Genomic DNA, 27,623 nt, shown 5'->3' on the forward strand with positions numbered 1-27,623 from the left:
CCAACACCAATTTGTTTTCCCCCCGAGATGGCATTTAGATTTGTAGGCACTAGTGGCAGACTGTCCAGGCATCAATTTTAAGAATAATTTAGCTAATTATTAACATGAGGAGCCAGATTCTGACTTTATACCCAAGGAAATCTGAAGTGTTTAAAAAGAAAAAACCTCAGACAACGCTTCAAATTTTGCACTTGGTTACCATGGTTATGCAAGTATCAGAAGGGTAGCCATGTTAATCTGGATCTGTAAAAGCAGCAAAAAGAGTCCTGGGGCACCTTATAGACTAACAGACGTTTTGGAGCATGAGCTTTTGTGGGTGAATACCCACTTCGTCGGATGCATGGTTATGCAGTGGCCCTGTGTGTTGTATATACTAGTATATGTTTAGAGTTTACATGACTCTCTTTCTTAGGTTGTTTCTGATGCCAGAAGGAAAGCACAATCTACATTTACGCTTTGCAGAAGAATTCAACAGATTAGTAGAAGATTTCCTACGATAATAGAGTTTAAAAAATTAAGTGTATGTAAGGTTCTCTCAGTATAGTTAATGATTATATTCCCCCTCTATCGCCCATCCCCCAGTCATGTCACTGATTTTATTGGCAGTTCGAGTCTCCATTATAAGAAGCTGTAAAAGGAAGTTGTTTGCATTTATGCCAGTTAGAGGTAGATTAAGATCCTTACTGTATCTCGCTTGGTAAACAAGTAATGCATGGCGGAGATTAATTTGTCTGTAAAAAAAAAAAGTAACTAGTGAAGCAGCATTAAATCTTTGACTAGATCAAGATGGTTATGTAGCAAGTACTTAACGCCATATCAAGAAGCATTGAATGTGAAGTTAAAAAGACTATATAGAAAAAGGTATGCTGAATGAGAAGTGGAGACCTATTTTAAAGAAACAAACCAGGAGACATTTTGAACACATGCCTTTATGTGTCTTAAACTTTAAGATCAATGCTGTCAATAAACTTGACTTGACAATTATTACATAGAGATCTTTGTTAAAGTTACATAATGCTGAGAGAGGATAATCAAGTACATGGCAAAGAACATGCTTTATCACCATTATCAGAATTCATTCTGACCACATGCCTGCTTTAGTAGAGTTCCTCTGGTACCAACTGCCTTAAGCCTCATCCTCCTCTCCTTCCTCTTCAAATTCCCCCTGCTCATCAGCAGTGGCATCTTGGTATTGCTGATATTCTGAGACCAGGTCATTCATGTTGCTCTCTGCTTCAGTGAACTCCATCTCATCCATGCCCTCACCAGTGTACCAGTGCAGGAAAGCCTTACGCCGGAACATGGCCGTGAACTGCTCAGAGATTCTCTTGAACAGCTCCTGAATAGCTGTGCTGTTCCCAATGAAAGTGGCAGACATTTTGAGGCCACGGGGGGGAATGTCACAGACAGCCGTCTTGACATTATTGGGGATCCATTCGACAAAGTAGCTGCTGTTTTTGTTCTGGACATTAAGCATCTGCTCATCCACCTCCTTCATGGACATTCGGCCACGGAATATTGCTGCCACAGTCAGGTAGCGGCCATGGCGGGGATCACAGGCTGCCATCATGTTTTTAGAATCAAACATCTGCTGCGTTAGTTCTGGCACTGTCAGAGCCCGGTACTGCTGGCTTCCACGGCTAGTTAGCGGAGCAAACCCTGGCATGAAGAAATGCAGACGGGGGAAAGGCACCATATTGACTGCCAGCTTGCGGAGATCAGCATTCAGCTGTCCGGGAAACCGGAGGCAGGTTGTCACACCACTCATGGTAATGGAGACCAGGTGGTTGAGGTCCCCATAGGTAGGAGTTGTGAGTTTCAGTGTGCGGAAGCAAATGTCATACAAGGCTTCGTTGTCAATACAGTAGGTTTCATCTGTATTCTCCACCAACTGGTGGACAGAAAGGGTGGCATTGTAGGGTTCAACCACTGTGTCTGACACCTTTGGAGATGGCATTACACTGAAGGTGTTCATGATACGATCTGGGTACTCTTCCCTAATTTTGCTGATGAGGAGAGTTCCCATCCCAGACCCTGTGCCACCACCTAGAGAATGGGTCAGCTGGAAACCCTGTAGACAGTCACAGCTTTCCGATTCCTTCCTTACCACATCCAGGACAGAGTCCACTAGCTCAGCTCCCTCTGTGTAGTGGCCTTTTGCCCAGTTGTTTCCAGCACCACTCTGACCTGGAAGGTGGAGTGGAAAGATGCTGATTTAATCAGAATATGAAGGAGCAGCTCTGTTTCACATACTCTGTTTAGGATATTGTGTGCAAGGCACAAACACTATTAAACCCTAATTTATGGACAAAGGGGAATAGTTTTACCAAGCTATATCAATTTACTACAATTAACTGACTATTGTTTATACTGTGATTCCATTTGTGTTTGGACTTTTCAAGTCCACCAGTTAAGAGCTAAATTATTCCATTTAAGTTTCATGCAAACAACCCAAAAACATGGAGGGCACACTGAATGTATGCAGTAAGAAACATTAATGTAAACAGTTCTACAGAGATGTTTCAAATTCATTGTCTCAACCCAGGAGCCAAAGGCTACAGCAGCTGCAGCTACACATAATGTTACATACCAAAGACAAAGTTGTCAGGTCTGAAGATTTGGCCAAATGGTCCAGATCGGACAGAGTCCATTGTACCAGGCTCCAAATCGACAAGGATTGCACGGGGTACATACTTATTACCTGTAAAAGGAACAAACACCAGTATAACAGACTTGCAGTTAGCAGGCTGCTTTGCCCTGAGCAGCCTCAGCACAGCTCACTGGAAAGACTGCTGCAGTGACAGAAGGGAAAGAGTATTAAGTAAAGCCATCTTGGAAAGACTCAGAGTCCTTAAACAAAGGGTCAATGGTCAATAGCAAATTCCTTTACAGTAGCTGTCCCAACTATAATAAACTGTACATCTATACACCTGACTTTTGCTTTGGTTTACTTAGCGAAATTATGACCATCTGAAATAGTAAGTGGTGTATAGTTACCAGCAGCTTCATTGTAGTAAACGTTGATCCTTTCTAGCTGCAAGTCACTGTCACCATGGTAGCTGCCAGTGGGGTCAATGCCATGCTCATCGCTGATGACCTCCCAGAACTGAAATAGGGTTTTGAAAAGGGCGGTTAGTAATTGCATTAGGCTGTCAGGAGCAATCCAACATGCTGCCAACATGCCTAGTGTAGTTCCAGGGACCTAGCCCCTGCCAAGGGCCCTAACCAATAACTGCACCTTGATGAGACAAACACAGACAAGGCATTTACCCTCTGCCCCTGAAGCAGTTGAGAACTGGTAGAGCTACAATTATGATGATTAAGTGAGAAGGAATAGCAGGAAACGGCAGCATCAGACAGCAAACAAGTGGCTAGATACATTAACCTAATTGTAACACTTCCAGAACTGCTACCATAGGCTTTAAGAATTACAGTATCTCTAACCAGTTGTTGTCTTCAAAGTGAGATTTAGGTTGCTTGACACTATAAAGGAGATTTCCCCCATTGGGAATCCAGTTAGATACTACAGGAAAGAACCCACAGAGATGTGACACCCTTGAAGCATCTCTGACGCTGCTCAAAGCACGGTTACCTCCCCGTGCAAAGGGGCGAGGCATCTGGCCTGCAGGGAGTTGTCTGCTGCATCAGCGAGGAAATGAGCGCCATTGTGAATTCAGAGCACGGCAACCATTTGCTTCCCCCCCGCCCGGGCAAGACAATGCCTAATCTCCCCTTTAGTGGGATTATCTTGTATGGAGTGGAGGTGGAGTCTCAACGGGGAACTGGAACAGGTGCTTTGATGCGCTGATTCAAAGGGGCCAGCTGAAAATTATTTTAGGTGAATATTTAGTTGTTCCCAAACCTCCAGCAGCACCCCCACTTAGTGACCTCGCCTTTACACCGCGGCAGCATCTGTCCAGCCCCCGCGTGCCGCTGCTGCCCCCTCCCAGCCACAGGGCGAGGGACACAACCAGCGGGGGCCCCGCCCCGGCTCTTTACCTTGGCTCCGATCTGGTTCCCGCACTGGCCAGCCTGGATGTGCACGATCTCACGCATGGCGCCCGAGTCACACGGCAACAAACACCCTCTGCCTCCGGCTGGTTGCTGCTCCCAGACTCGTTCCGGCACCTGCAGCAATGAGCTCTGAGCCGGGCGGCCCCCCACCTCCTCCTTTTATAGAGGGGGCTGCTGGCCCCGCCCCCTCCAGTCACACTCCCGCTCCCCGCAGCCCTTCTCGGGCGGGTGATGTAATGTCGGGGCGGGGCCTAGCACTGCGCTGGGGGGGGCTCTGCTGCATTGTCTCCCGCGCAGGGGGAGCAGGCGGGAGCCGTGGCGGGGGGCAGAGTGGGGAGCTGCAGCCTCAGCAGCAGGGAGGGGGCTTGTCACAGCCTGAGGGCAGCGAGCGTCTCCTGCTGCCCCAGCCCCGCCGGGCCCCTGTGCAGAGCAAGACTCGCGCTGTACGAGCAGGGTGGGGAGCAGCGCCCTGCTCTCCCCCAGCCCTGGCTAAGTGCAGGGAGCGAGACAGCCCCAGCCTCTGCACCCTCCATGGTGAGGCCTGGGCATAACAGTCAAGAAGGATCCAGCTATATTCAAAAATTAGAACTGAAGGAGGAAAGATTTCCTTTCTGTAACAAGCGGTGCCAGCTAAGTGACATGCCTTATATGAGCTGAGTGCCTGTGTGTGTGTGGAGACAAGGTGGGAGGGATGTAACATCGTTTACTGCACCAACTTCTGTTGGTGAAAGAGACAATCTTTCTAGCGCCACGGGGCTCTTAAGTATAATATGTTAAAGGTAGAGGGGAGTGTGACACTGCAACTAGGGTGACCAGATGAGATGAAGAAAATATCGAGACACAGGGGGGTCCGCCAGTGGAGCCAAAAAAAAAAAAAAGCCAAATGCTGCCAACGGAGCGAAATATCGGGACAACCACCCAAATATTGGGACGTCTGGTCACCCTAACTGCAACCCATATTCATGGTGGTGATATAATTATGATATTATTATGATTATTTTATGCAAAATAAGTCATATGAGATGTCATTTGAAAGGTTAGGATTTACTGAATATGATTATCCTATTTGTATGCATGTATCATTTTTGTTTCTGAAGTTAGGAATATTGACTATATATCTGTATTACAAATGTGTTTACACCTTTTACACCTACTAGGCAAAAGGATCTCAGTCTAGATCAGGGGTGGGCAAACTTTTTGGCCTCCGGTCCGCATCTGGATATGGAAATTGTGTGGCGGGCCATGAATGCCCGGTGGGGGAGGAGGACTCTATGGGGTGTGGTACGGGGGGGCTCTACAGGGGTGGTACCAGGAACTCCTAGGGGCCTTGCCGGCATTGACACCAAGGCAGCCATACCAGGCACTGCCATAGGTGGAGGCATCCTAGCTGGGACGAGTGCGGTCCCTGGGCGATTTCGAGGCTCTCGAGGTTGGGGCCGTAGGAGACTGGGAGTGGATTGGGTGCGCTGCCGCCTGGGGGAGGCTGCCGTGAAGGGGCAGGGTTCCGATCAGTGTGGTGAAGTCGTGCCTGCGCAGTATGGCTCTGCATGCTAGAAGATGGTGCTCATCAAGAAAATTGTGAGTCAGGGCCTGGGAACAGCGGGTGGGAGGAGTAGGGCAAGCCCCCAACCCCACTCCCCGGCGGGAATGCTGGGCAGGCAAAGTGCAAGCCCCCAACCTCCATCCCCAGCAGGTCCCCATACATCTGATGGGCCAGAAGCGGACTGCAGGCCGTAGTTTGCCCACCCCTGGTCTAAATGGCTGGCTGGGAAGGGCCAATTCAGGTTGAGGGGCCATTAGAGAAAACAATAGGCCTCAGAAGAAACATATCTCCCAACCGGGGGCCTTCCTGAGGATGCTGTAGGCAGCCTTCAACACATGGCTGCTGTGACACTACAGGGACATGTGACCAGGTCACCTGGTACTGGCCTCCATCTTGGGATATCAGGTTTTTTTCACTGACTGGCATGGGAACTAAGCTTTTAAACAAAGGGTTCCTGCCCTATGCAAAAGCTATGTAAAGCAGGGGAGTGACATCAATGTGCTTCTTCACTGACTCCACACCCAAAGAGACTCCTAGAAACACCCGAGAAACAAAGACTGAACTGGGGGAAGTGCTGGATCCAGGCTAAAGGGATTTTTAGTCTGTGAATGGAACATCTGCGGCTTCTAAACTGTAAGCAAGTGCAGCTTGCCCCTTAAGAATCTGCAGCCTGCTTGTATCATCACTTAGGGTGAGGATTTGCTATTCATATCCTATCTATGTAGTAAATTAAGCTTACTTTGCATGTTTTGTTTATTTGCTAGGTAATCTGCTTTGATCTGTTTGCTTTCACTTAAAATCTGCCTTGTGTAGTTAATAAACTTGTTTTTGCTTTTGTCTAAAACCAGTGTGTGGGAGTCATAACTCGGGACAGAAAGCTGTTGTATATTTCTCTCCACATTGAGAGAGGGGGTGGATTTCATGAGCTGATGGTGTACAGTTCCCTGTGCAGTGCAAGACAGTATAACTTTAGGTTTACACTCTGGTAGGGGGGAGGGGGATGCCTGAGTAGCTGGGAATTTCCTTAGCTGGATGCCTCCCATGCAGAGCTGATCACCGCGTCCGCATGTAACTACAGCAGGGTGTGTCCCTACCTGTATGTGTGCTGGTGAAAGTGTAAGCTGGTCCCAGCAGTACAGTGTAAAGGGAGCCCAGGCTAGTGGGTCGGGGTCTCAGTGGTACTGCAGTTCCAGGTGGCAGCCCGCAGGGAATACATCACAGGGATTATTAGGTAAATAAGAGTAATGCCCTTTGTTTCTTCTTTTGTATCACGACTAAACACTGCAGGATAGTGGGGGAGGGGGACTGGGACTGGGACTGGAAAGTCTTTATATCACCACATTCCTCTATTCACTACAATCTCCTAATTCAGAGGCAGGATAATGCCTTTGAATAACCCAATTGTTTGTCCTAAATTTTATTTTCAACTTTTCTTTTTCTTGTGCTTTTTATTAAGGAAGAGACTCTAAAAGCAGGTTGTGTGTGTGTGTGCGCGCGCATTGGTGTGTGTGGCGGGGTTGTTGTGTATTTTTGGACCAGAAAAATCAACCAGAATATTGATACCATTTGATCCCTTGGGAAACATTTAAGGAACAGAAAACCTCCAACTTGCTGCATACTACTAAATTCAGTCTAAAAATATTGAACTTGTTTCTTATCTGTACCCATGTAATGATCGGGGCGGCTTCAGGCCCCAGAACGCCAAGTGCGTGCTTGGGGCGGCATGCCGCGGGGGGCGCTCTGCCGGTCGCCGGGAGGGCAGCGTCCCGCAGCTCCGGTGGACCTCCCACAGGTGTGCCTGTGGAGGGTCTGCTGGTCCCGCAGCTTCGGTGGAGCCTGTGGGAGGTCCACTGGAGTTGCGGGACCGGTGACCGGCAGAGCGCCCCCTGCGGCATGCCGCCGTGCTTGGGGCGGCGAAATGTCTAGAGCCGCCCCTGGTAATGATACAGCACTTTTCATACAAAAATTGACATGTTTTTATAGATGGGGAAATTGAAATCATGCAATGAATTTGCCCAATACCACACAAAGAGCAAGTACTAGACTCAGAACTAGAACCCAGGTCTCCTGACTCCCCATCCGGTACTCTAACCAGCAGTTCCCACACCCTCAAAGATATTTAGGTGCCCACTTTCATTTGAAATCACTGAAATCACGTAAATAACCTTTGAGGCTCTGGATTTAGACCTCTCTTGATCCTAATTAATTGAAGATATGTTGCAGCTAGGCCTTCTGTACTGGAATAGGTTTCTCACAATTTAAACTCACAGATCCATTGTCATCTGGAATTCTGCAGTCAGGCTCCCATTTCACATCCAATATATAATCTGTACACAGCATTGGGAACCACTGAACTTGGGTAATATGTTTAGCACTTGCTGCAACTGATCACAATTTTTTATATATGCATAAATTTTAAAAGGAAAATTCAGGCATTTTGTGAACTCACAAGAAAGCTATCACATCTCCCAGAGTGGATGGCAGAGGCCAGTAGGTTGAAAACATCAGTCTTAGGAACTCAAGTGCACACTGCTTTCCTGAATAAATTACTTAATCTGTTATTGTTTATGCAAAATATAATCTTTCCAATTGTTAAATTGTGCTTTTTAGTGATTTATTGTTTCCTGCCTTAGCAAATTAATGATAATACTAAAGGCTTACATTGCTTTGAAAATAAAAAAAGCCATTACAAGAACAGGTGATTTGTTTAACGTAGAAATAATATAAATAGTTCAAGTTGCACTTAAAAAACAAACAATGTTGTTGATATGGAGTTGTGTAGAAATGACCTCATTTTGCATGGCCAGGTGATTGGGAAGGGATCAAGTGACCTAGATGTGGAGAAAGTCTTACATCTTCTTTTAGAGCAGTGCTCAAATTGTGGGGGGGGGAGGGGGAAGGTGTTCGAAGGGAATATGTCATACTGCCACTGCTACTGTTGAAAACTGCTGCATAGCAGTAGAGCATGTATTGCCCTTTTTTTTTTCAGTTGTTCCACCCACATCTGTTTCCAGTTCTTACATGATTAATGTTGGTTGATGCTTGCTTAGGTGCAAAGACCAGTTTTTCCTATTTCAACCACAAGTAGGATGAATCTGCTTCTTGTTAATGGCAGCACCAATAGCTGCCAAATCCTGCAGACATGAGGCCCTTGAATCATGGATACTGACCGCACATAGGAAAAGTAGAAAGGCTAGCATGAGATTTGCTACCTGTGCTGTGGGATATAGAAGTGTAGAGCTGATCTGTGCTCAGAGGTGTCCCTGTGATGATGATACTTTAGCCCCCTGGGATATCAGGATTTCTCTCTTTGTATGTTAGCACTAGTTGGGGCACAACACAGATTCTATCCACAATTAGACCCCACCCAGCCAAGCATGTGCTCCTGTTCTAACCATATCACAGATCCTCCCCTACCTATCCCCTCACTCCTTGTGGAACTAAACCCACCAGAAGACATGGCTCAAGATTTGAGGGCAATTTAAAGACTTGATAGGGAGCCTCAGATTTGTTTCAACCACCCCAGAGATACTGACCCAATATTTCCTCCAACTGCTCTATGCATCATGTAAGAAACATGAAATGATTTTCAGTTTAATAAGTCCAAAATGAATGGTGCAGAAACCGTCCAGACCACTTATAAAATTGATGACAGATTCACAGTGCTGAAAGTAGGGCTTGGGGGAAAGGAAATGGGAATTTGGGGCTAGATGTGCTTGTAACTGTATCATCAGATTGATGGTCTGTTGGTCACAGTATCACTATATCAAGAGTAATGATCAAGTTACAAATGTAATAATGACAGAGCTGTCAGATGGGGCCAGTGAAGCAAAGGATTAAATCATTAACAATAATGTGTTTTGTTTGTTTAAAACAATAATATAAAATGTGTTGTAAAGTAGCTGACTTCACCTCAAATCTTGTTTTGGTGTTTACACCTAAAGGAGGGAGCATTGCTTGCTGGTTGGAGAATAAAACTGTGAGTTGAGAGTTCTGAGTTTTGTCCTTGTCTCTGACACTGGCTTGCTCTGACCTTGAGTGTATCACTTAGGCACACATTTTCAAAAGGGGCCACTAATTTTTAGTCTCTCAATTTGCTCTAGTGGAGCTTCCTCCTTGCAAGTTGAGAATTTTCTAGGAGGCTCCTGGACAGATCCTCAGCTGGTGTAAATTATCATGGATCTGCCCCGCCATCTTTGCCATACTATTATTATTACAACATTTGCAGTAGCAAAACATAGGTTATTATCAAGGGATTGCTCAGAGATCTTTGCATCAGCTTGAGAACAGACTTTTTGAATGCTGTTTTTGAATGCTGAAGCCTTTATACATTCAAGTTTGTATTATTATTTTTTCCTGATAATGTTCAATATATTTCTATGGTACTTAAAATACTGTGGTACTTAACAATATTTGCATAACGATAAGCAACCTCTGCAATAGCTAATTTAATACCTGTGAATTCAGCATATTCTAATTGTGTGGTTACACCTACAGCTAGAATGTTTGCTTTATGTTGCCAAGATGATGATCTTGGTCCTGTGAGGACTGGATGTTTATAAAAAAAATCTCTTTAAGGAGATATGATGCTGCAGTGGTTAGAGCACGGAACTGTGAGTCAAGAAATCTTCATTATATTTCCAAATTTGCTAGACACAGGCTTTTGTAATCTTGAGCAGTCTTCTTATTGTAGCCTTTTTTCACTTGTTCCTTCATATATATAAACTGAGGATAGTAGCCAGGCATTTTAAAAACTTATTTAGATGCCTGAAAATGTGGCCTGATTTTCAAAAGTGCTTAGCCCCCAACAGCATCCATAGTGGAACACTTTTTTAAATCATTTAGATATCTAAATATGGCTATAGGAGCCTAATTGTAAGCACCCGTTTTTTTAAATCTTGGCCATAGACCGTGTTTAGAAAGAAAAATATAATAAGGAATTACCACAGCTAACATAACATCATGAATGTTCAGGATTCTTGGATATTACAAAAACAAAAAAATCAGACCCAGATCCACAAAAACCTTGAAATCACTGGAAGTTAGGAGCCTAAATACCTTTGTGGATCTAGGCCAAAGCATCCAGTGTATACATTTTGTGGGTGTGCACACACATACATGTCTATCAATTGACGATCTGCCCACAATGCTGATGTTCAGTCTGGGAACACATTCAATTGAATTCCTTCTTCAGCAGTTTCCTAGGCAACCAACACAACCTCAGAAACAGTCTGCACAAGGAAGAAGCAAACCAAAACCCTTGTAACATTTTCATTTTTGTCTGTAATTCCCCATAGTTTGAAAAGATTGCAGATATATGGGTATGGAAATTGCTGCAGCATAAACAAGGACCAAATATCTGGCCATGGTTTTAATCTCACGGGGGTACACCTAGAAGACAGACTACATAACTCACTTGAGACTTTTCCTATTGGAATCCTCATGATTAGGGCCATACCAAGTTCATGTCCATGGGGGAGGTTTAGGTTGGATATTAGGAAAAACTTTTTCACTAGTAGGGTGGTGAAGCACTGGAATGGGTTACCTAGGGAGGTAGTGGAATCTCCTTCCTTAGAGGTTTTTAAGGTCAGGCTTGACAAAGCCCTGGCTGGGATGATTTAGTTGGGTTTGGTCCTGCTTTGAGCAGGGGGTTGGACTAGATGACCTCCTGAGATTCTTCCAACCCTGAGATTCTATGATTCTATGATTTTGGTCAATTTCATGGTCATAGGATTTTAAAAATAGTACATTTCATTATTTCAGATATTTAAATCTGAAATTTACCAGTGTTGTAATTTTAGGGGTCCTGACCCATAAAGGAGTTGGGGGGGGCCAGGGCCGGCTCCAGACCTCAGCGCGCCAAGCGTGCGCTTGGGGCAGCATGCCGCGGGGGGCGCTCTGCCTGTCACTGGGAGGGCGGCAGGCGGCTCCGGTGGACCTCCCGCAGGCGTGCCTGCGGATGCTCCACTGGAGCCGCGGGACCAGCAGACCCTCTGCAGGTACGTCTGCAGGAGGTCCACCGGAGCCGCGGGACCGGCGACTGGCAGAGCGCCCCCCGCGGCATGCCGCCATGCTTGGGGCAGCAAAATTCCTAGAGCCGCCCCTGGGGGGGGGCATTGCAAGGTAATTATAGGGAGCCCAGCTCTGAAGGCAGAGCTGCCAGCAGCAGCAGCACAGAAGTAAGGATGGCATGGTATGGTATTGCCACCCTTACTTCTGTCCTGCTGCCTGCAGAGCCGGGTCCTCAGTCAGCAGCCGCCACTGTCCAGCCACCCAGCTCTGAAGGCAGCAGCACAGAAGTAAAGAAGTATGGTATTGTATTACCACCCTTACTTCTCTGTGCTGGTGGTAGGGCGCTGCTTTCAGAGCTGGGTGCCCAGCTAACAGCTGCCACTCTCCAGACACCCAGATCTGAAGGCAATACTGCACTCCCCCACCCTCTAAAATAACCTTGTGACTCTCCTGCAACTCCCTTTTGGTTGGGACTCCTAATTTGAGAAATGTTGTTATCCCCCTGTGAAATCTGTATGGTATAGGGTAAGAACAAACAAAAGACCAGTTTTCATAGTCCGTGACGTGTTTTTCATGGCCAGGAATTTGGTAGGGCCCCACTCATGATCAATCTATTTTTATTCATTTTGTCTTTCACCCTTTACCCCATGGCTACCATTCTTCCAGCTGATGAAGGTTGCCTGAGATCACCTTTTGGACCTGCTGCAATTGAAGTACTGTATGCACTGTTGAGAAACACAAGACTGTTCCTCTCAGCAGGGAGCTGGGAAACTTGTGAAGGTGCTTTTACGTCATGTAATAAAAGTTCATAAGAAGAATTAATATCCCTACCTCCTAATTACCTATCTAGGCACACAGTGGGCTGTAATCAGACACTACAGTGATGAGCAATGTATAGATCGATTAAATAAACTTCTTTGTTCATAACACCTTTGTGCTGAGACAGAGTTCAGGATCTATTAAACCTGTGTACTACCTGTATTTCTATGAGTTAGAAACCTGGACCATCTTACAGGCAGACTTGGAGCAGCTAGAGGCATTCCATGTGCATAGTCAGTGCCAAATCCTGAGTACAAAATGGTTTCACTCTGTGCAAAATGTCATAATCTCACAGCAATCTGGCCTTCCTCCAGGCACTCATTATGTAAAAGCTGTGTTGCATGCTCTTTGGCCATGCCACCAGGATAGACAAAAACACCTCAGCACACCGTGCTCTTTCCATTGACGCACAAAGGGGTGCATGCCTTTACCCTACCTGGTGCCAGCCCTGAGGCTGCCCCATGGATTTGTGGATTAACAGGATTGAGCCAGATCTGGTAATTCAGCTACACAATGCCTGCTGTGATGCCATCACTTGTGGTCACTCTGGCTAGGGCACCAGTCTTTCATACACTTTGTGTGTTTGATGCTGATTTGTTCATAAGTAAAAAGGTGTGTGTGTGTGTGTGCATGTGTGCACACACATGCCATGCAGCACAACAATTTATGGGTCATGGAGTGATGTTATTTCTACAAAGATCCACTTTCCTTCAATGGGAACAGCTGTCTTTGAATGAAACTCTTGTTTTTCCTGGACCCTGTGTCTCTCTTATCTATTTAGATTGTAAGCTCTTTGGGCAGGGACTGTTTCTCTTATTCTATATTTGTACAGTGCCTAGCACAATGGGGCTTCATTCTCATTTGGCCTCTAGGCAGTACCGCAATAAACATCATAAACAGGAGCATCATTTCAGAAAAATTAAGGGTGGGGGCGGGGGGCGGAGTTATGTCAGCATCCCTGCGTCCACTTCCCTGATGAAGCCATGGCTGCAAGGTGGAAGGTGGTGTGCCAGTCCTATCCCAGGGAGCAAGGGGGGCAATCTGGGGGTCCTGTGTCTCAACCATGACTGGCCTGGGGCAGGATCAGGGCCTAGCTCACTCCACATTCACCTCTTGCCCAGGCCACTGCTGCTGCTTCCTGTCCAACCAGCAGGGAGAGGAGAGCAGCGCCAGAGGCTGCTTAGGAAAATCTGCCACTTAGGCAAAACTTCAGTGTGCTGACCTCTTCCTCAGAGGCCTAGGATGGCAGGTTTGGCCCAGCTGCCCCTCTGTCATGACAGAGAGGCAGCCGGGCCAAGTGTGCCACACTAGGTAGCTGCCCAAAAGTCTGGGGGATCCAACCCAAGGCTGGGCGGGGGAGCAAGTGCCCCCCTACTCCATAGCAAATGATGCCCCTGATGATAAATGCACATTATGCCATGACTATTGGACTCAGCAAATAACGATACTGATGGGGTGCTATCCAATAGATGAAAATGTATATGTTATTCCTGTGAGCAGTGCTCTTTTTGTATAAATATTAATGAGGTTCCAATAACAATATACATGAGATGCTGATGCAGCTATTTCTAGCAGAACAAATGTGCTATATGTCAGCAACAGCAAGCTATGAATTGTAACAATCACCTGCCAGTCAGAGTTGCTCTTGTTCTTTAGTCTCACTGCTTTATCTTGCAATTAGATAGTTACTTGCAATTTAACTATAGATTGGGCAAACCCAAAGCCATATCTGTTGGCTTGAGAAGTTGGTTCTAACTTGTAGTATAAGAACACAGCTGTAAAAAGTACCATTTTGACTGGGTGACAAATTTCTTTTTTCCAAATAAACTTTCAGACATTGCTAATTATAATGGGTTTGCAGGTAGAAATTACTGTTACACCCTGAGTTCAGAACCAAAGTAATGCCTTGGGGCAAAATTTCTCTGGAGTTCATCTAGTATTACTCTCAATTAAAATATTTTTGGGTTCTCTCCAGTAGAATCTTACATGCGTTTCCATTTTTCTCACTGCTCTGCAGCTGCTTAATCCAAGCCTGCTTTACTGAGCATCATAATTACTCTACTGATATTTTTTGCTATAATATTTAGTTTCTTTAAAGTTTATGCTCAATCTGGATAACACTGGATGAGAGGATGTGTAATCCAGTAGATAGGATGCTGGACTGAGACTCAGGAGAAACGGCTATTTTCTTGGCTCTATCATTAATTTGCTGTGTGACCTGGCAAGTCATTTCACCTTTCAGTGCCTTGTTTCCCTTAAACCTTTTGTCTGTCTTGTCTATTTAGTTCGAAGCTCTTAGGGCAGGGATTGGCTCTTACTATATGCATGTACAGTACCTAGTACAAGGGACATCTAGATGCCACTGCAATACAGATAGTAAGTAAAAGACAGAGATTATGCATTTAGCAAAGAAGCAAAATTTAACAGATCAATAAGCCAGAATTCCATTATACATATGCAGGTCTTAGTTTGACCTTATTAACTTCACTTGGATCTTTTCATTATTAATTTTAGGGATAGGCAGTATATTGTGATTGTATAAATAGAACAATGAGCACCTGCTTGAATCCATGTTAGTTTGAAAGTTCAGATGTGGATTGGCATCTCCCAAACTCCATTGACAGTTAAGTGTTTCTTGATTGGGCACTTTATGAGAATATTCCCTTCTCAAGAAACTGATCAAATGCTTCACTGAGGCTACTTAGAATCAAAACACATTGATATACAAGTACATAGCCAATATTCATAACTTCAACTACAAAAATGATACACCCATACAGATAGCATAATCATAACCAACAAATCATAACCTTTACATGACAACCTTTGTACAATATTTGCTGCAAATATAATAACAGGGGTTGCAACAATGATCTATACAGTCACAGGTTATGTCAGTAATGTCACACCCACATTTAAAGGTTTTGAGGAGGGGAGGGGAGGGTGAGGAGAATAGGCTAACCTTAAACTGTCTTGCTTGCTTGGAGAATGTAAACTGGTAACCTTTTGATGTGTTTTAATAGCTATCAATTCTCTTTCTACTAGCATGGCTTTATGGAGAGTGAAATAGTTTGCATCAGATTGAAACTAATGGTGAGAAACCAATTTCCTTGTTAAACTGCTTGAGGATACAGAAAGGTTACCACCTGTACTATTTCTCTTGATTGCCTAGTCTCTGGGAGGTCGTCCTTTCAGAACTCTCCCATAACCCCCACCCCCACTGGCTTGTATTCAAATTAGCATTCCAGGGGCTCCACTTGCAGTAGTGTCCAGTGGGGTAGGGGTCTAATCAGTCTCCTTCCTTTCCCAAAATGCATTGGGTCCTGTAGCACCTTCCTAGCCCCATGCTGCAGCCCAGGTGCCTCTCTTTTGAATTTTCATATAGTTGAGCATGCTGTGCACTTGGACTGTGCTAGAAAGAATCCAAAATGGAGGTGTCTGAGGCTCAACACAGAAGCAGCTAAGTCCAGGTGCTGCCACTCCCACTTGTACAAGGAGAACACATAGCGCAGGTTGTGATGGATGGATTGCCAGGGTCCTTAACTGTAATTGAATCTTATATCAGGGACATACTGCAGAAAGAAACCTTTGATATAACCAGGTGCAGAGTTGGTTCCATATATTTTTTTTTTATTTTGTATAAATGCTGCAGAATTGGACAAGGGGGTGAAAATGGCCTTAACTGGCTGGACTGACATCAACTAGTACTAACTGGAATGCATCATAATTGGTTCCTACAAAACAAAGCACATATTTAGACAGAACATCACCTAGAAAGAGTGTGTGGTGGGGTTTGTGTTTCTAAATAAGAAACCAGTGCCTCCCATATACAGGGTGGATTCAGAGGGACAAGGCGACCCACAGCTTCAAGATGAGCCAGAAAAATACAAGCAGACCCTCAAGCTGTGAGCCACAAATACAGATGGAAGAGGAAAATAAAAAGAGTCCCTTGAGGAGAAACGATATGAGCCAAATACAAGTGAAAGTCCTGGAATCCCTAAGGGAATGTTTCGTCTCCTGGCAATTGGGGCAAACAAAAAAGCCAGGGCTCATTAAAGCAAAAAATCATGTAGCAACCGAGACAACACCAGTTGTTTAATTAGAGGCTAGAACAGTTTACAACAGCATTAGGTATGCAAATATTAGTACCAACCTATTTAGGCCCCTGAAATTACCTTTCTTATGGAAAAGTTAATCCTATACAGTATTCCTAGAGCATGCCATATAGGCACATAGCACTGGGATTTGTCCTCACCCCTAACCCTCTAGGGTTTGGGTAGGGAGGGGAAAATGGAAAAGTTTTCCTCTACCTGCCTCGCATCACCAGACACCCCAACACACCCCTTTACTTCTTCCCTGAGAATTCTAAACTGGCTGCCTCTCGACACTGCTCTCCCACAGCTCTGCAGTGGGAGCTGAACAACAATGGGGAAAGTGTTTCTGTCCATTAAACTAAATGGGTGCTTTGGTATTCAGTCCCCTATGCTGGCTATGGTTTTTTTTTCCAACCATGTGATAATCAGATAGATACTCAGACAGGCATGCTACCTGCATGCTGTACACCCCTCCTCCAGCACATAATCTGGGAGACTGAGATCTAGCTTCGGACCTCACTTGAATAAAAGGTATGGGTTTGACAACACCCTTGTAGAGAGTAGGTGAAGATTATGGGTTCCCTCCTTTCCTTCTCCATGTTGCTAACCCACGTTGCCATTTTCATTCTGTGACACCAGTTTAACACCCATTAGAAAGATTGACATTGACTTCAATGGAACAGGCCATGTGGGTTTGAGTCCTGGAGGACATACACAGCACCAGCGCTATAGTCTATCTAAGGTACTTTTGCAGTCCTCCCCCCATTCCCACAGTATCTGAGTATCCCACGCTCTTTAACATGTTGATCCTCACCAGTACCCCCTGTGACGTTGCACTCTATATGATTTTATGAAAATATGCTAATGTAACTGGAATATGCTTCATGCAAAAGGTCTCTTGTAAGGTATCATTACAAAGCTTATAATCTACTGAGTGTGATCATCCTATTTGTATAAATGTATCACTCTTGTAGCTGAAACTAGAAATATGAAATATAACTCTGAGGGCCTATTGTAATTATGCAAAGTATGGGCCATTAATGGTGGTTTGGAATCTTGATGACTCCTATTAACTAAGACAATTGACTGCAGATGGCTCTGTTTTACCTGTAAGTCTTCCTGTATACATGTGTGCTGGCAAGGGGTAATGAAGTCTCACAGTGACATGTGAACATGGCACCTGAACTGGAATCCATCTTTAACCTGTTTCAGAGTAGCAGCCGTGTTAGTTTGTATCCGCAAAAAGAACAGGAGTACTTGTGGCACTTTAGAGACTAACAAATTTATCTGAGCATAAGCTTTTGAAAGTGCCACAAGTACTCCTATCTTTAACCTTGTGCTTTTCCAGTGAGGAGGGATGGGAACCCAGAGGGACAAAGGATTCCCACCTTATGCAAAAGATATATAAGTGGGTGGAACAGAACAAAGGAAGAGCCATCATGAGGACTCCCCTAGCTACCACCTGAGCTGGAACAATGGCTGTACCAGAGGAAAGGATTGTGCCCAGACTAAAAAGGTATCCAGTCTGTGAAAGAGACTTATTGAAACATCTCTCAGGGTAAGATTTTTACCTGTACTCAGTTGTACTACTGTATTAGGCTTAGATTTGCATGTTTTATTTTATTTTGCTTGGTAATTCACTTTGTTCTGTTACTACTTGGAACCACTTAAATCCTTCTTTCTGTATTTAATAAAATCACTTTTTACTTATTAACTCAGAGTATATATTAATACCTGGGGGGGGGGGGCAACAGCTGTGCACATCTCTCTATCAGTGTTATAGAGGGTGAACAATTTATGAGTTTACCCTGTAAAAGCTTTATACAGGGTAAAATGGATTTATTTGGGTTTAGATCCCATTGGGAGTTGGGCATCTGAGTGTTAAAGACAAGAACCCTTCTGTAAGTTGCTTTCAGTCAAGCCTACAGCTGTTTGGGGCAAGTAATTCAGATCCTGGGTCTGTGTTGGAGCAGACAGGTGTGTCTGGCTCAGCAAGATGGTGCTGGGGTCCCGAGCTGACAGGGAAAGCTGGGGCAGAAGTAGTCTTGGCACATCAGTTGGCAGCTCCCAAGGGGTTTCTGTGATCCAACCCATCACACACCCATTTTACAGAGGGAAGCACAGAGGACTAGATCCACAAAGGCACTGAAGCACCTAACTGCCATCTTAGGTGTGTAAGTTTAACATTTAGGCACTACTAAGGGCTTCAAAAAAAATTCTGTAGATGCTTAAAATCCCTAGACACCCAAGTCTCCACTGGTAAATTCCCCTAAATTTCTGCTTGAAGCATGTGCACAACCACCTAAGTTTTGACATCACCGAGCTGCTTGATGCTTAGCTCATGCCTCAGCCCTGGCTGAATTCTCAAACGAGGTGTTGCCCCGCCTGGGTGCCTCTGTGGGGCCCAGTCATAGGTGTTCACAGAGTACACTGAGCCCACATAAAAGGCAACCAAGGAAGGGGAGGCGCCACCTTTATATCCAACAGCTGAGGCACTAACCTGGAAGGTGGGAGACCTGGGTCCAAGCCTGATCAGGCAGAGAGGAGATTTGAATCTTGGTCTCCCATACCTGGGGTGAGTACTCTAACCATGGTGTTATTGGATAGAAAGAGGAAGGGAGTGGCAGTGACAGTAACAGTAACAGCATCACCACCACCACCTTCCTCGCTCCACTGTTTTTCACAAGAAAGGGTTGACCTGACTTAGCTGATCACAGGTGAAAATCCCTTTGGCCCAGAATTAGGCACCTAACTCCATGAGAGGGCTTAGGCCACACTCTTCTCTGGATTTCCTACTGGCTAGCTTAGGCAGCCACCCACTCAGCTTGCTGGCTTCTCTGAATCCCTTTCTTAAGCCTAACTCTCCCCAGGCATTGTATAGAGAGCCTAGGCACCTAATCCATGGCTATGGATTCAACTACATGACAGGGCACCTAGGAGTTAGGCACTGTAACGCCAAAGTCCCTTTGTGGATTTAGCTCAGAAAGACTTGGGTCCAGAACCTCAAAGGTATGTAGGCACATAACTAGGCTCCTAAATACCTATGAGGATCTATTATTATTATATTAGATGCTCTCATGCCTTGTGACATCAGGTAACCCAGTCTTTCCACCTCTTATCTAATGGCACATTTCTTGGTCCATTATAGTCTGTTTGCATAACAGCAACTTCTTTTTCAATGGTTTTCTTATACGTTGTCCTCTTCTTTTCCATCTTCCCCCAGGTCATATCCGGTGAAGAGCTTGGCTAGGAATACTGTTTTTTTTATATTGCCATATAACATGTCCAAACCACATCAGCCTTCTTTCTCGAATCATTGTCTCTACAGTCTGCTGGCCAGACCTTTGTAACACATCAGCATTGGTTACTTTGTTCCACTAGTGGACACCAACTACTCTTTGCAAGCATCTCTGCTGGAATGCTTTAAGTTTCCTGTTGTGAGTTTCTAGCATTTGCCAAGTTTCAGAAGCATATCACACTGCGGGGATCACAATGACATTGGATAACTTTGCCTTCATTCTTGTGTAAATCTCCTTATTTTTCCAGCTACATTGCTTTGAGGATCTGGGCCTTACTAACTTCCCCAAGGTCACACAGAAAGTCGATGCTAGAACAGGGAACTGAACCTGGTTTTTCCAAGAATGCGGCTAGCATTGTAACCACTGACCGATCCTTTCTGAGCTAGTCCAGCTTTCCCCAGCCACAGTGTCAGCACAAGGAAAGGCTAGAGTCTCAGAGGTAATTAACAAAAGGAAAAGAGGGGGCAATCTCACCGATACCAGACCCTCACCTCTGGGGCTTGGGTTTTGAGGTTTTTTTTTTTTAAATAAATCAATCCTACATAGCTATGTAGGGATTATCCAGCCCTGTCACAGTAGTGTAGTATCTACACACCATTAACGGTGAATTTTCTTGCCAGTGCTGTTTGCATGAATTATGAAGCATATTCTGTACATATTCATATCCTCTAGGTACATTCTTCAGATATCCACCTGACACAATTACATGCTAGGAGCTCATCCCCTTATTGTTGAGTGCATTGGTTCTGACTATTAATGTGTGAAGCCTTACTGGAAACCACCAATAAGGATTGGCATTAAGTCTCAGTTGTATAGTTCTTGCCAAAATCTTTTCTATTGCACCCATAACTATTGCTAAATAGAGACTATCTGAGGTATTTAGAATGCATAAGCCTTCTACACCAATCACAGTTGAATCCGAAAGTGAGGTTCCAGATGATACACAAGATAATGGAGGAGATACACTCCAACTAGACATTTATGATGCCTCTGTCAAATGATTGTTTACAGCAGTGAGGGGCTGGCAGATTCTATTCTGGAACCCTGATCAGAAGCATAAATTTTCTTTGTGAGGGAGAAGTGTAACCATGGTAAGGGAGTGAAGGGCACATCTGCTTATTATCTGCTCATTATGTACATGGAGGCTGTCATCCTTAGATTTATGTAATTGGCTGTCTCCAGGGTATTAAAGTTTCAGTTGGAGTCTAGTGTTCTAGGTATAAGATGATATTGAATCTTCCTATCCCACCAGTTCTCAAACTGTGGGTCAGGACCCCATTTTAATAGGGTCACGAGGGCTGAAGTTAGACTTGCTGGGCCTGGGGCAGAAGCCAAAGGCTGAGCCCCACCACCCGGGAGCCAAAGTGGAAGCCTGAGCCCTACCACCCAGGGTCAAAGCCAAAGCCCAAGCGCTTCAGCCCTGGACACAGGGCTCAAGCTTTGCCTTCATCCCTAGCCCTGTACAGTGGGGCTCAGGTTACAAGCCCCCTAACCTGGGGCTGAAGCCTATGGGCTTTGGCCCCACCACCTGGGGCAGCAGAGCTCAGGTAGGCTCAGACTTCCATGCCCCCTCCTGGGGTCATATGGTAATTTTTATTGTCAGAAAGGGGTTGTGGTGCAATGAAGCTTGAGAACCCCTGTACCTAGTCCCAATGTGAGACCCATCTTCTCTCCATAGCTTATGATTTATTTTTCCTGCACCCCCACAAATCCAAGTTTTCTCCTCAGGCCCAGAGATAATTCTTCATAGACTGTAACCTTATAGTTGCATGGATTGATTGACAGGTTACTAAGTTTTGTAGAAAATACTTTACCCAAAAATATCCTATTATATCTCTTAATGCTTCTCTTCTTTGGGAGGTCTGACAAAACCTGACCAGACAGCGAACCGTCAGAGGGGTAGGAAGGCATCCTGCTTTCCAGCAAATGAGCAGTACTGAAAGTACGTAGTAAGCTAATTCTCCATAAGCCTCATTGATGATGCTAAAATAGAGTAGGAGACTAAACATGCTGAGGGTGAATGGGAGATGCAACAGTCATGACTGCTGTAAGCAGTCCTGTACTACCACCAATGTTTAGCTATATATTATTTGAGTGACAGGGATGTTTGAGATTACAGGCTGTGCATGACTGGAGGAATAGTCTGCCCCCATTGCATACTTATGTTCTCTAATTTCCACAAGGCAACTATGCCTAAAAAGGAATGTGGTGGACCTTCTACACCACCCCCAATTTCCAGGCAACACAAGCAGCACTGTACATAAACACTATTGGAACAGGCATGAAAGCAGACAAGATTTTCAGTGCAGCCCCCTCAGGCAATTCAAAAGGACAGTTACTTTGACAACCACAGCAGACTACTTTTTTTAATGTGATTAGGACTTGAGGCACTAACCTAGGGTATAAATCAGCACAACACACTAGAGCTGTGTGCAGACAAGCTGGGGTAAAATACAATATTAAGTACACATAGTGGGCTCACTCAGTCAAGCAATATTAGCTTGACCACGCATTTCACCTAAAGGCCAGACAGCAGGCCTTCGTGTATGTGCTCTAAGCTCAGAGGTTGAGCTCAACCTTATTAAGCCACAGTTAGTGGGAGTGTTATTGCCCACTTTTTTACCACTGTTATTTTGACTTTCTCCCTGAGGAGAAAAAGACTGTCAAGTTATGTTTAAATAAAGAGAAACAATTAAACAAAAACACAAGTGCACTGTTGTACTTACCACATTAATGAGAATTAGACATGAAAAGTTTTCATGTGTAAAAGAGCTGTTCCCTGCAGTAATGTCAGATTGGGCAGGTTCTGACTTCATCTGTGATGCCCTGGCCTGAGTGGTTATTTCTCTCCACCATCCTACAGTGCTAGGTTGAATTTACTCTCATTTAGGGAATCCCCCAAAGGCCCTCTAACTGGAGAGCCTTAGGATGTGTTATAGAGTGAATGGTCCCCTTGCAAGGGAATAAAACTTTCATCCTCAGGTTACCTATGGCCTTTGGGAGCAAATGCCTTTTAACTCTTCCTCCCTATACACATCCCCAAGTGAAGGAGAATAATTTAGAAGGCTCCTGGCTCCTCTGACCTTCCTGCAAGAGTCAAGCCACATTCTTTTTGGCATTTACTATTAAAGTTATAGCCAGCAGGAATTCTGCAGAGGCCTAGATCGAGCGTGGGAGACAGTCATTTGTAGAGTTCTTTAAAAATAAAAAAAAGTCTGCTGCAAGAGGGTAGTTAAGTTCTGTTTTGATTATGTCGTGTGTAACCTTCAAGCAAGTCATACTAGATTGATCCAGTTTGGCTAGAAGCACAGCATGTTGGTGAGTTGGCTTAGCTGCTATTTTGGAAAGTGTTCACCTTTGAGAATAAGAATTAATTGCCTGAACAGCTCTTTGGGCATAACATACCCTCTCAACCATGACTACACTAGTGCTAACACAATTCTAACCTCCTGCCTCTCTGCATACAGTTTTCCCATTTCACAAATGGGAACTGGGTTGCTCAGGATCATTCGAGTCATGGGGAGGTGAAGCTGCCCAGCATGCTGGAAGCCCTGTAACAAGTGCATTAAGAAGAGCTCTTGAATGACAAGAGAAGGCTGCAGTCACACTGTGAAATCAGTTTTGACAAGTTAATACTGTCTAGCTGACCTCACTATCATGTATTCCCATAAATAGAAGTTACAAGATCCTTGAGTGAAGTGTCTTGTTTCGATTAGTCAAAGCAATTTTTCCAACAATAGATTGGTTGTTTGACTTCTACACCAGGGCACTGCATTTTTTACTAACATGATCTCCAAAAATAATTAGCTAGCTTAATTACTAGAATGTCAGGGAAAGTGATTTGATCCCTTGTTTACTGGTACATAACTTCTCAGGCTATTTGCCAATCACCCATAATTTAATGAGAGACCGCAAGTAGGGAGCTAGTTCCAGCTCTGATTTTCTTGGTCTGAGAGGAGAGAAATAAGTCTAAGACACCATTTAGAACACAGATGCCTTTTATATTTGAGAAGTTAGCCATTTAAACAGAAGATTTTTAGAGTTATTTTTGCAACTACTGTTACATTGTCAAGGTTACAAAACTGCTGACAGAGGCAACAGTGGAGGGCACCAAAGGACATAATAAAGCATGCTTCACCACAACTGTGAACAGACTTCATTCAGAACACTTGCCTGCCTTTACTAAAGACTTTCCTAAACCTTTTTTAATCTTAAGCCTCATCCTCCTCTCCTTCCTCTTCAAATTCCCCCTGCTCATCAGCAGTGGCATCTTGGTATTGCTGATATTCTGAGACCAGGTCATTCATGTTGCTCTCTGCTTCAGTGAACTCCATCTCATCCATGCCCTCACCAGTGTACCAGTGCAGGAAAGCCTTACGCCGGAACATGGCCGTGAACTGCTCAGAGATTCTCTTGAACAGCTCCTGAATGGCTGTGCTGTTCCCAATGAAAGTGGCAGACATTTTGAGGCCACGGGGAGGAATGTCACAGACAGCTGTCTTGACATTATTGGGGATCCATTCGACAAAGTAGCTGCTGTTTTTGTTCTGGACATTAAGCATCTGCTCATCCACCTCCTTCATGGACATTCGGCCACGGAATATTGCTGCCACAGTCAGGTAGCGGCCATGGCGGGGATCACAGGCTGCCATCATGTTTTTAGAATCAAACATCTGCTGCGTTAGTTCTGGCACTGTCAGAGCCCGGTACTGCTGGCTTCCACGGCTAGTTAGAGGGGCAAACCCTGGCATGAAGAAATGCAGACGGGGGAAAGGCACCATATTGACTGCCAGCTTGCGGAGATCAGCATTCAGCTGTCCAGGAAACCGGAGGCAGGTTGTCACACCACTCATGGTGGCGGAGACCAGGTGGTTGAGGTCCCCATAGGTAGGGGTTGTGAGTTTCAGTGTGCGGAAGCAAATGTCATACAAGGCTTCGTTGTCAATACAGTAGGTTTCATCTGTATTCTCCACCAACTGGTGGACAGAAAGGGTGGCATTGTAGGGTTCAACCACTGTGTCTGACACCTTCGGAGATGGCATTACACTGAAGGTGTTCATGATACGATCTGGGTACTCTTCCCTAATTTTGCTGATGAGGAGAGTTCCCATCCCAGACCCTGTGCCACCACCTAGAGAATGGGTCAGCTGGAAACCCTGTAGACAGTCACAGCTTTCCGATTCCTTCCTTACCACATCCAGGACAGAGTCCACTAGCTCAGCTCCCTCTGTGTAGTGGCCTTTTGCCCAGTTGTTTCCAGCACCACTCTGACCTGGAAGGTGGGGTGGAAAGATGCTGATTTAGTCACTGGAATACGAAGCAGAAGTTTCACATGCTCTGTTTAGGACAGAGCATTACAGCAATGCTAGGCACTCCTAGCAAGGATCAGGGCCCCATTGTGCTAAGTATCATGCAATGCAAACCTCAGTTACCTACTGAAGTCTCTAGTTTCACGGAGCTAAGTCAATTGTGTTAGTGTTAGGCACAGAGTGGGTGTTCAATTTAAAGCTTTATGACAATAGTAAACCATAGATATATACAATTACATACCAAAGACAAAGTTGTCAGGTCTGAAGATCTGGCCAAATGGTCCAGATCTGACAGAGTCCATTGTGCCAGGCTCCAAGTCAACAAGGATTGCACGGGGTACATACTTATTACCTGTGGGAGGAACAAAAGCCAAATTACAGACAGCTATTTAACAAGTGGGCTACTGTGCTTGCAGCAGCCTCATCACAATTCACTGAGGACAGACTGCTGCTGCCCAGACAAGTGAAGAAATGGTATTTAAAAAGAACAGCCTTGAGTGAAGTTATGACTTGAATTTGAAGTAGGTGTTAAAGCTTTGCCAAGGATTTAATAGCAATTCAGAGGAAGTGTTTTACCAAGTGTAGAATGCATTGAAGTTAATTACATATACCTCTGATGCACATATATGCTTTAGAACATTTAGTTTTGATTTCAGGAGGACACCGAGCCAAAATAAAAAATAGTTACCAGAGGCTTCATTGTAGTAAACGTTGATCCTTTCTAGCTGCAAGTCACTGTCACCATGGTAGCTGCCAGTGGGGTCGATGCCATGTTCATCACTGATGACCTCCCAGAACTGAAATGCGGTTTTGAGAAGGGCAGTTAGTAATTGTATTAAGCTGTCAGCAGTGTGACCTTCCCCTCCCCATGCTGCCAACAGGCCTTTTAATGCTCTACAGCAGCATTTTTCAAACTGGGGTCCTCAAAGGGACTGCAGGCCCCACTGAGATACTCCTCCTCCACAGCACGTTTCCAGCATGCCTGGGAACAGGCTCACCTGTCCTGGCTCCCCCCCATTTATTGAATTGGTAGACATCCCTGAAGCTCCTGGGGTGGAGGGCCAGGGGGTCTCTATGTGCTGCCCGCTCCTCGAGCACCAACTCTGCAGCTCCCATTGGCCAGGAACTGCAGACAATAGGAGCTGTGGGGATGGTGCTTGCAGGCAGGAGCAGTGGATAGAGACCATCCCCTCCCCACCACCACCAGAGGGATGTGCCAGTTGCTTTTGGGAACTGCCTGAGGTAAGCCCCTCACCCCCTCCCACACCCAAACTCCCTCCTGAGCCTGCACCCCCTCCCATACCACAACCCGCTGCCCCAGCCCAGAACCTGCACCACTCACCCCCTCCTGCACCCAAGCTCATTCCAGAGCCCACACCCCAACCCCGCCCCAGCCTGGTGAAAGTGACTAAGGGTGGGGAAGGATAGAGGGAGTGGGGCAGCGCCTCAGAGAAGGTGTGGGGAAGGGGACCAGGCAAGAGCAGGGAGGCTTGGGGGTCTCTGACATTTTTTAAATCATAATGGGGATCCTCAGGTTGTTCAAGTTTGAGCCCTTCTCTACAGCCCTTCCTGCAGAGTGGCCAGTGGAGTCACCTAACTAATAACTGCAGCAGGATGACTGACACAGCAGACAAGGCGTTTCCCCGCCAGAAGATGCAGAACTACAGTTATAGCGCTTCAGTGATGGGGAAGAACAGCAGCAACGTGGCAACTGATTTTTTTAAGAGTCATGAGCAAGTGTGAGTGCCATTTATCCAGACTAAGGGCAGAACCCCGGCCTTGGGCGGGGCAGAACACAGCTGCAGGATGTCAAGGGCAGATGGGGCTGGTGGGCTGCAGTGCCCGCGCTATGCGGATTGTCCCACTGCTTTGACACTGACAAGGAGGGCGTGGCGAGCATTCGGGGGATCGGATTCATTCCGGAGAAGGCGCATCCCCTTGTGCAAAGGGCGAGGCGGCTGGAGCCTGCAGGGAGGCACCCGCTGCTGGGCTTACGGCTGCGCCAGCGAGAGGGATTGTGATTCAGAGCACGACAGCCAGGACTGTCTCCCCCATCCCCCAACCCTCCCGCACACTACCCGAATCGCCTCTGTTCTTTGTGGCGCTCATGAAGACAGCGAGCAGAATACCCAGGTCAGCCCTAAAGCGTCACATTGTTTGGACACCAACCAACCACTAAAGCAGCCGCCTTTGGGAAGGAGGCTCCGCTTTCTGGAGACGCGGCCAGGGACAGTCAATAGCCGGACAAAACACAGCGCAGGCACGAACACTAACGGAGCATTAATTAGCTCCAGCCCCCGCGTGCCGCTGCTGCCCCCTCTCCCAGCCACAGGGCGAGGGACACAACCAGCGGGGGCCCCACCCCGGCTCTTTACCTTGGCTCCGATCTGGTTCCCGCACTGGCCAGCCTGGATGTGCACGATCTCACGCATGGCGCCCGAGTCACACGGCAACAAACACCCTCTGCCTCCGGCTGGTTGCTGCTCCCAGACTCGTTCCGGCACCTGCAGCAATGAGCTCTGAGCCGGGCGGC

At 45.7% G+C, this 27,623-nt stretch overlaps 3 protein-coding genes across 4 annotated transcripts in view; 1 reads left to right on the forward strand and 2 right to left on the reverse strand.

The window, feature by feature from the left end:
• The window catches only part of BPHL (biphenyl hydrolase like), a 33,894-nt gene extending 32,867 nt beyond the window's left edge, over positions 1 to 1,027 (forward strand). The window contains exon 7 of the mRNA XM_039521401.1: positions 413 to 1,027. Within this exon, the coding sequence (XP_039377335.1) occupies positions 413 to 500 (88 nt within the window). The 3' untranslated portion in view covers positions 501 to 1,027. The remainder of the gene's footprint in view (positions 1 to 412) is intronic.
• On the reverse strand, positions 912 to 4,157 carry LOC120396473 (tubulin beta-1 chain-like). The gene is made up of 4 exons (XM_039521398.1): positions 4,000 to 4,157; positions 2,998 to 3,106; positions 2,591 to 2,701; positions 912 to 2,187 (listed from the first exon to the last, which is right to left on the reverse strand). The coding sequence occupies exons 1-4, from the start codon at positions 4,054 to 4,056 to the stop codon at positions 1,127 to 1,129; spliced, it is 1,338 nt and encodes a 445-aa protein (XP_039377332.1). The 5' UTR covers positions 4,057 to 4,157; the 3' UTR covers positions 912 to 1,126.
• Positions 912 to 27,623, reverse strand: LOC120396475 (tubulin beta-2 chain). 2 transcript variants are annotated; one of them, XM_039521399.1, is made up of 5 exons: positions 27,466 to 27,623; positions 25,779 to 25,887; positions 25,332 to 25,442; positions 23,999 to 25,053; positions 912 to 1,132 (listed from the first exon to the last, which is right to left on the reverse strand). In XM_039521399.1, exons 1-5 carry the CDS (start codon positions 27,520 to 27,522, stop codon positions 1,127 to 1,129), a joined length of 1,338 nt encoding a protein of 445 aa, XP_039377333.1. In that variant the 5' UTR covers positions 27,523 to 27,623; the 3' UTR covers positions 912 to 1,126. The 2 variants fall into 2 exon arrangements, with proteins under 2 accessions (XP_039377333.1, XP_039377334.1); XM_039521400.1 differs by lacking the exon at positions 912 to 1,132 and having other exon boundaries at positions 23,762 to 25,053.

Source organism: Mauremys reevesii, linkage group 2 (genome assembly GCF_016161935.1).
Source record: "Mauremys reevesii isolate NIE-2019 linkage group 2, ASM1616193v1, whole genome shotgun sequence".
NCBI lineage: Eukaryota > Metazoa > Chordata > Testudines > Geoemydidae > Mauremys > Mauremys reevesii.

Bases quoted from the DNA above. Each gene is read 5' to 3' on its own strand.
- LOC120396473 (XM_039521398.1), bottom strand. From the start codon at position 4,056: ATGCGTGAGATCGTGCACATCCAGGCTGGCCAGTGCGGGAACCAGATC. The intron at 2,702-2,997 runs GTAACTATACAC...TTCCTTTTACAG, and splicing joins TTACTACAATGAAGCTGCTG to GTAATAAGTATGTACCCCGT. The intron at 2,188-2,590 runs GTATGTAACATT...TCCACCTTCCAG, and splicing joins ACCTGACAACTTTGTCTTTG to GTCAGAGTGGTGCTGGAAAC.
- LOC120396475 (XM_039521399.1), bottom strand. From the start codon at position 27,522: ATGCGTGAGATCGTGCACATCCAGGCTGGCCAGTGCGGGAACCAGATC. The intron at 25,443-25,778 runs GTAACTATTTTT...TTCCTCCCACAG, and splicing joins TTACTACAATGAAGCCTCTG to GTAATAAGTATGTACCCCGT. The intron at 25,054-25,331 runs GTATGTAATTGT...CCCACCTTCCAG, and splicing joins ACCTGACAACTTTGTCTTTG to GTCAGAGTGGTGCTGGAAAC.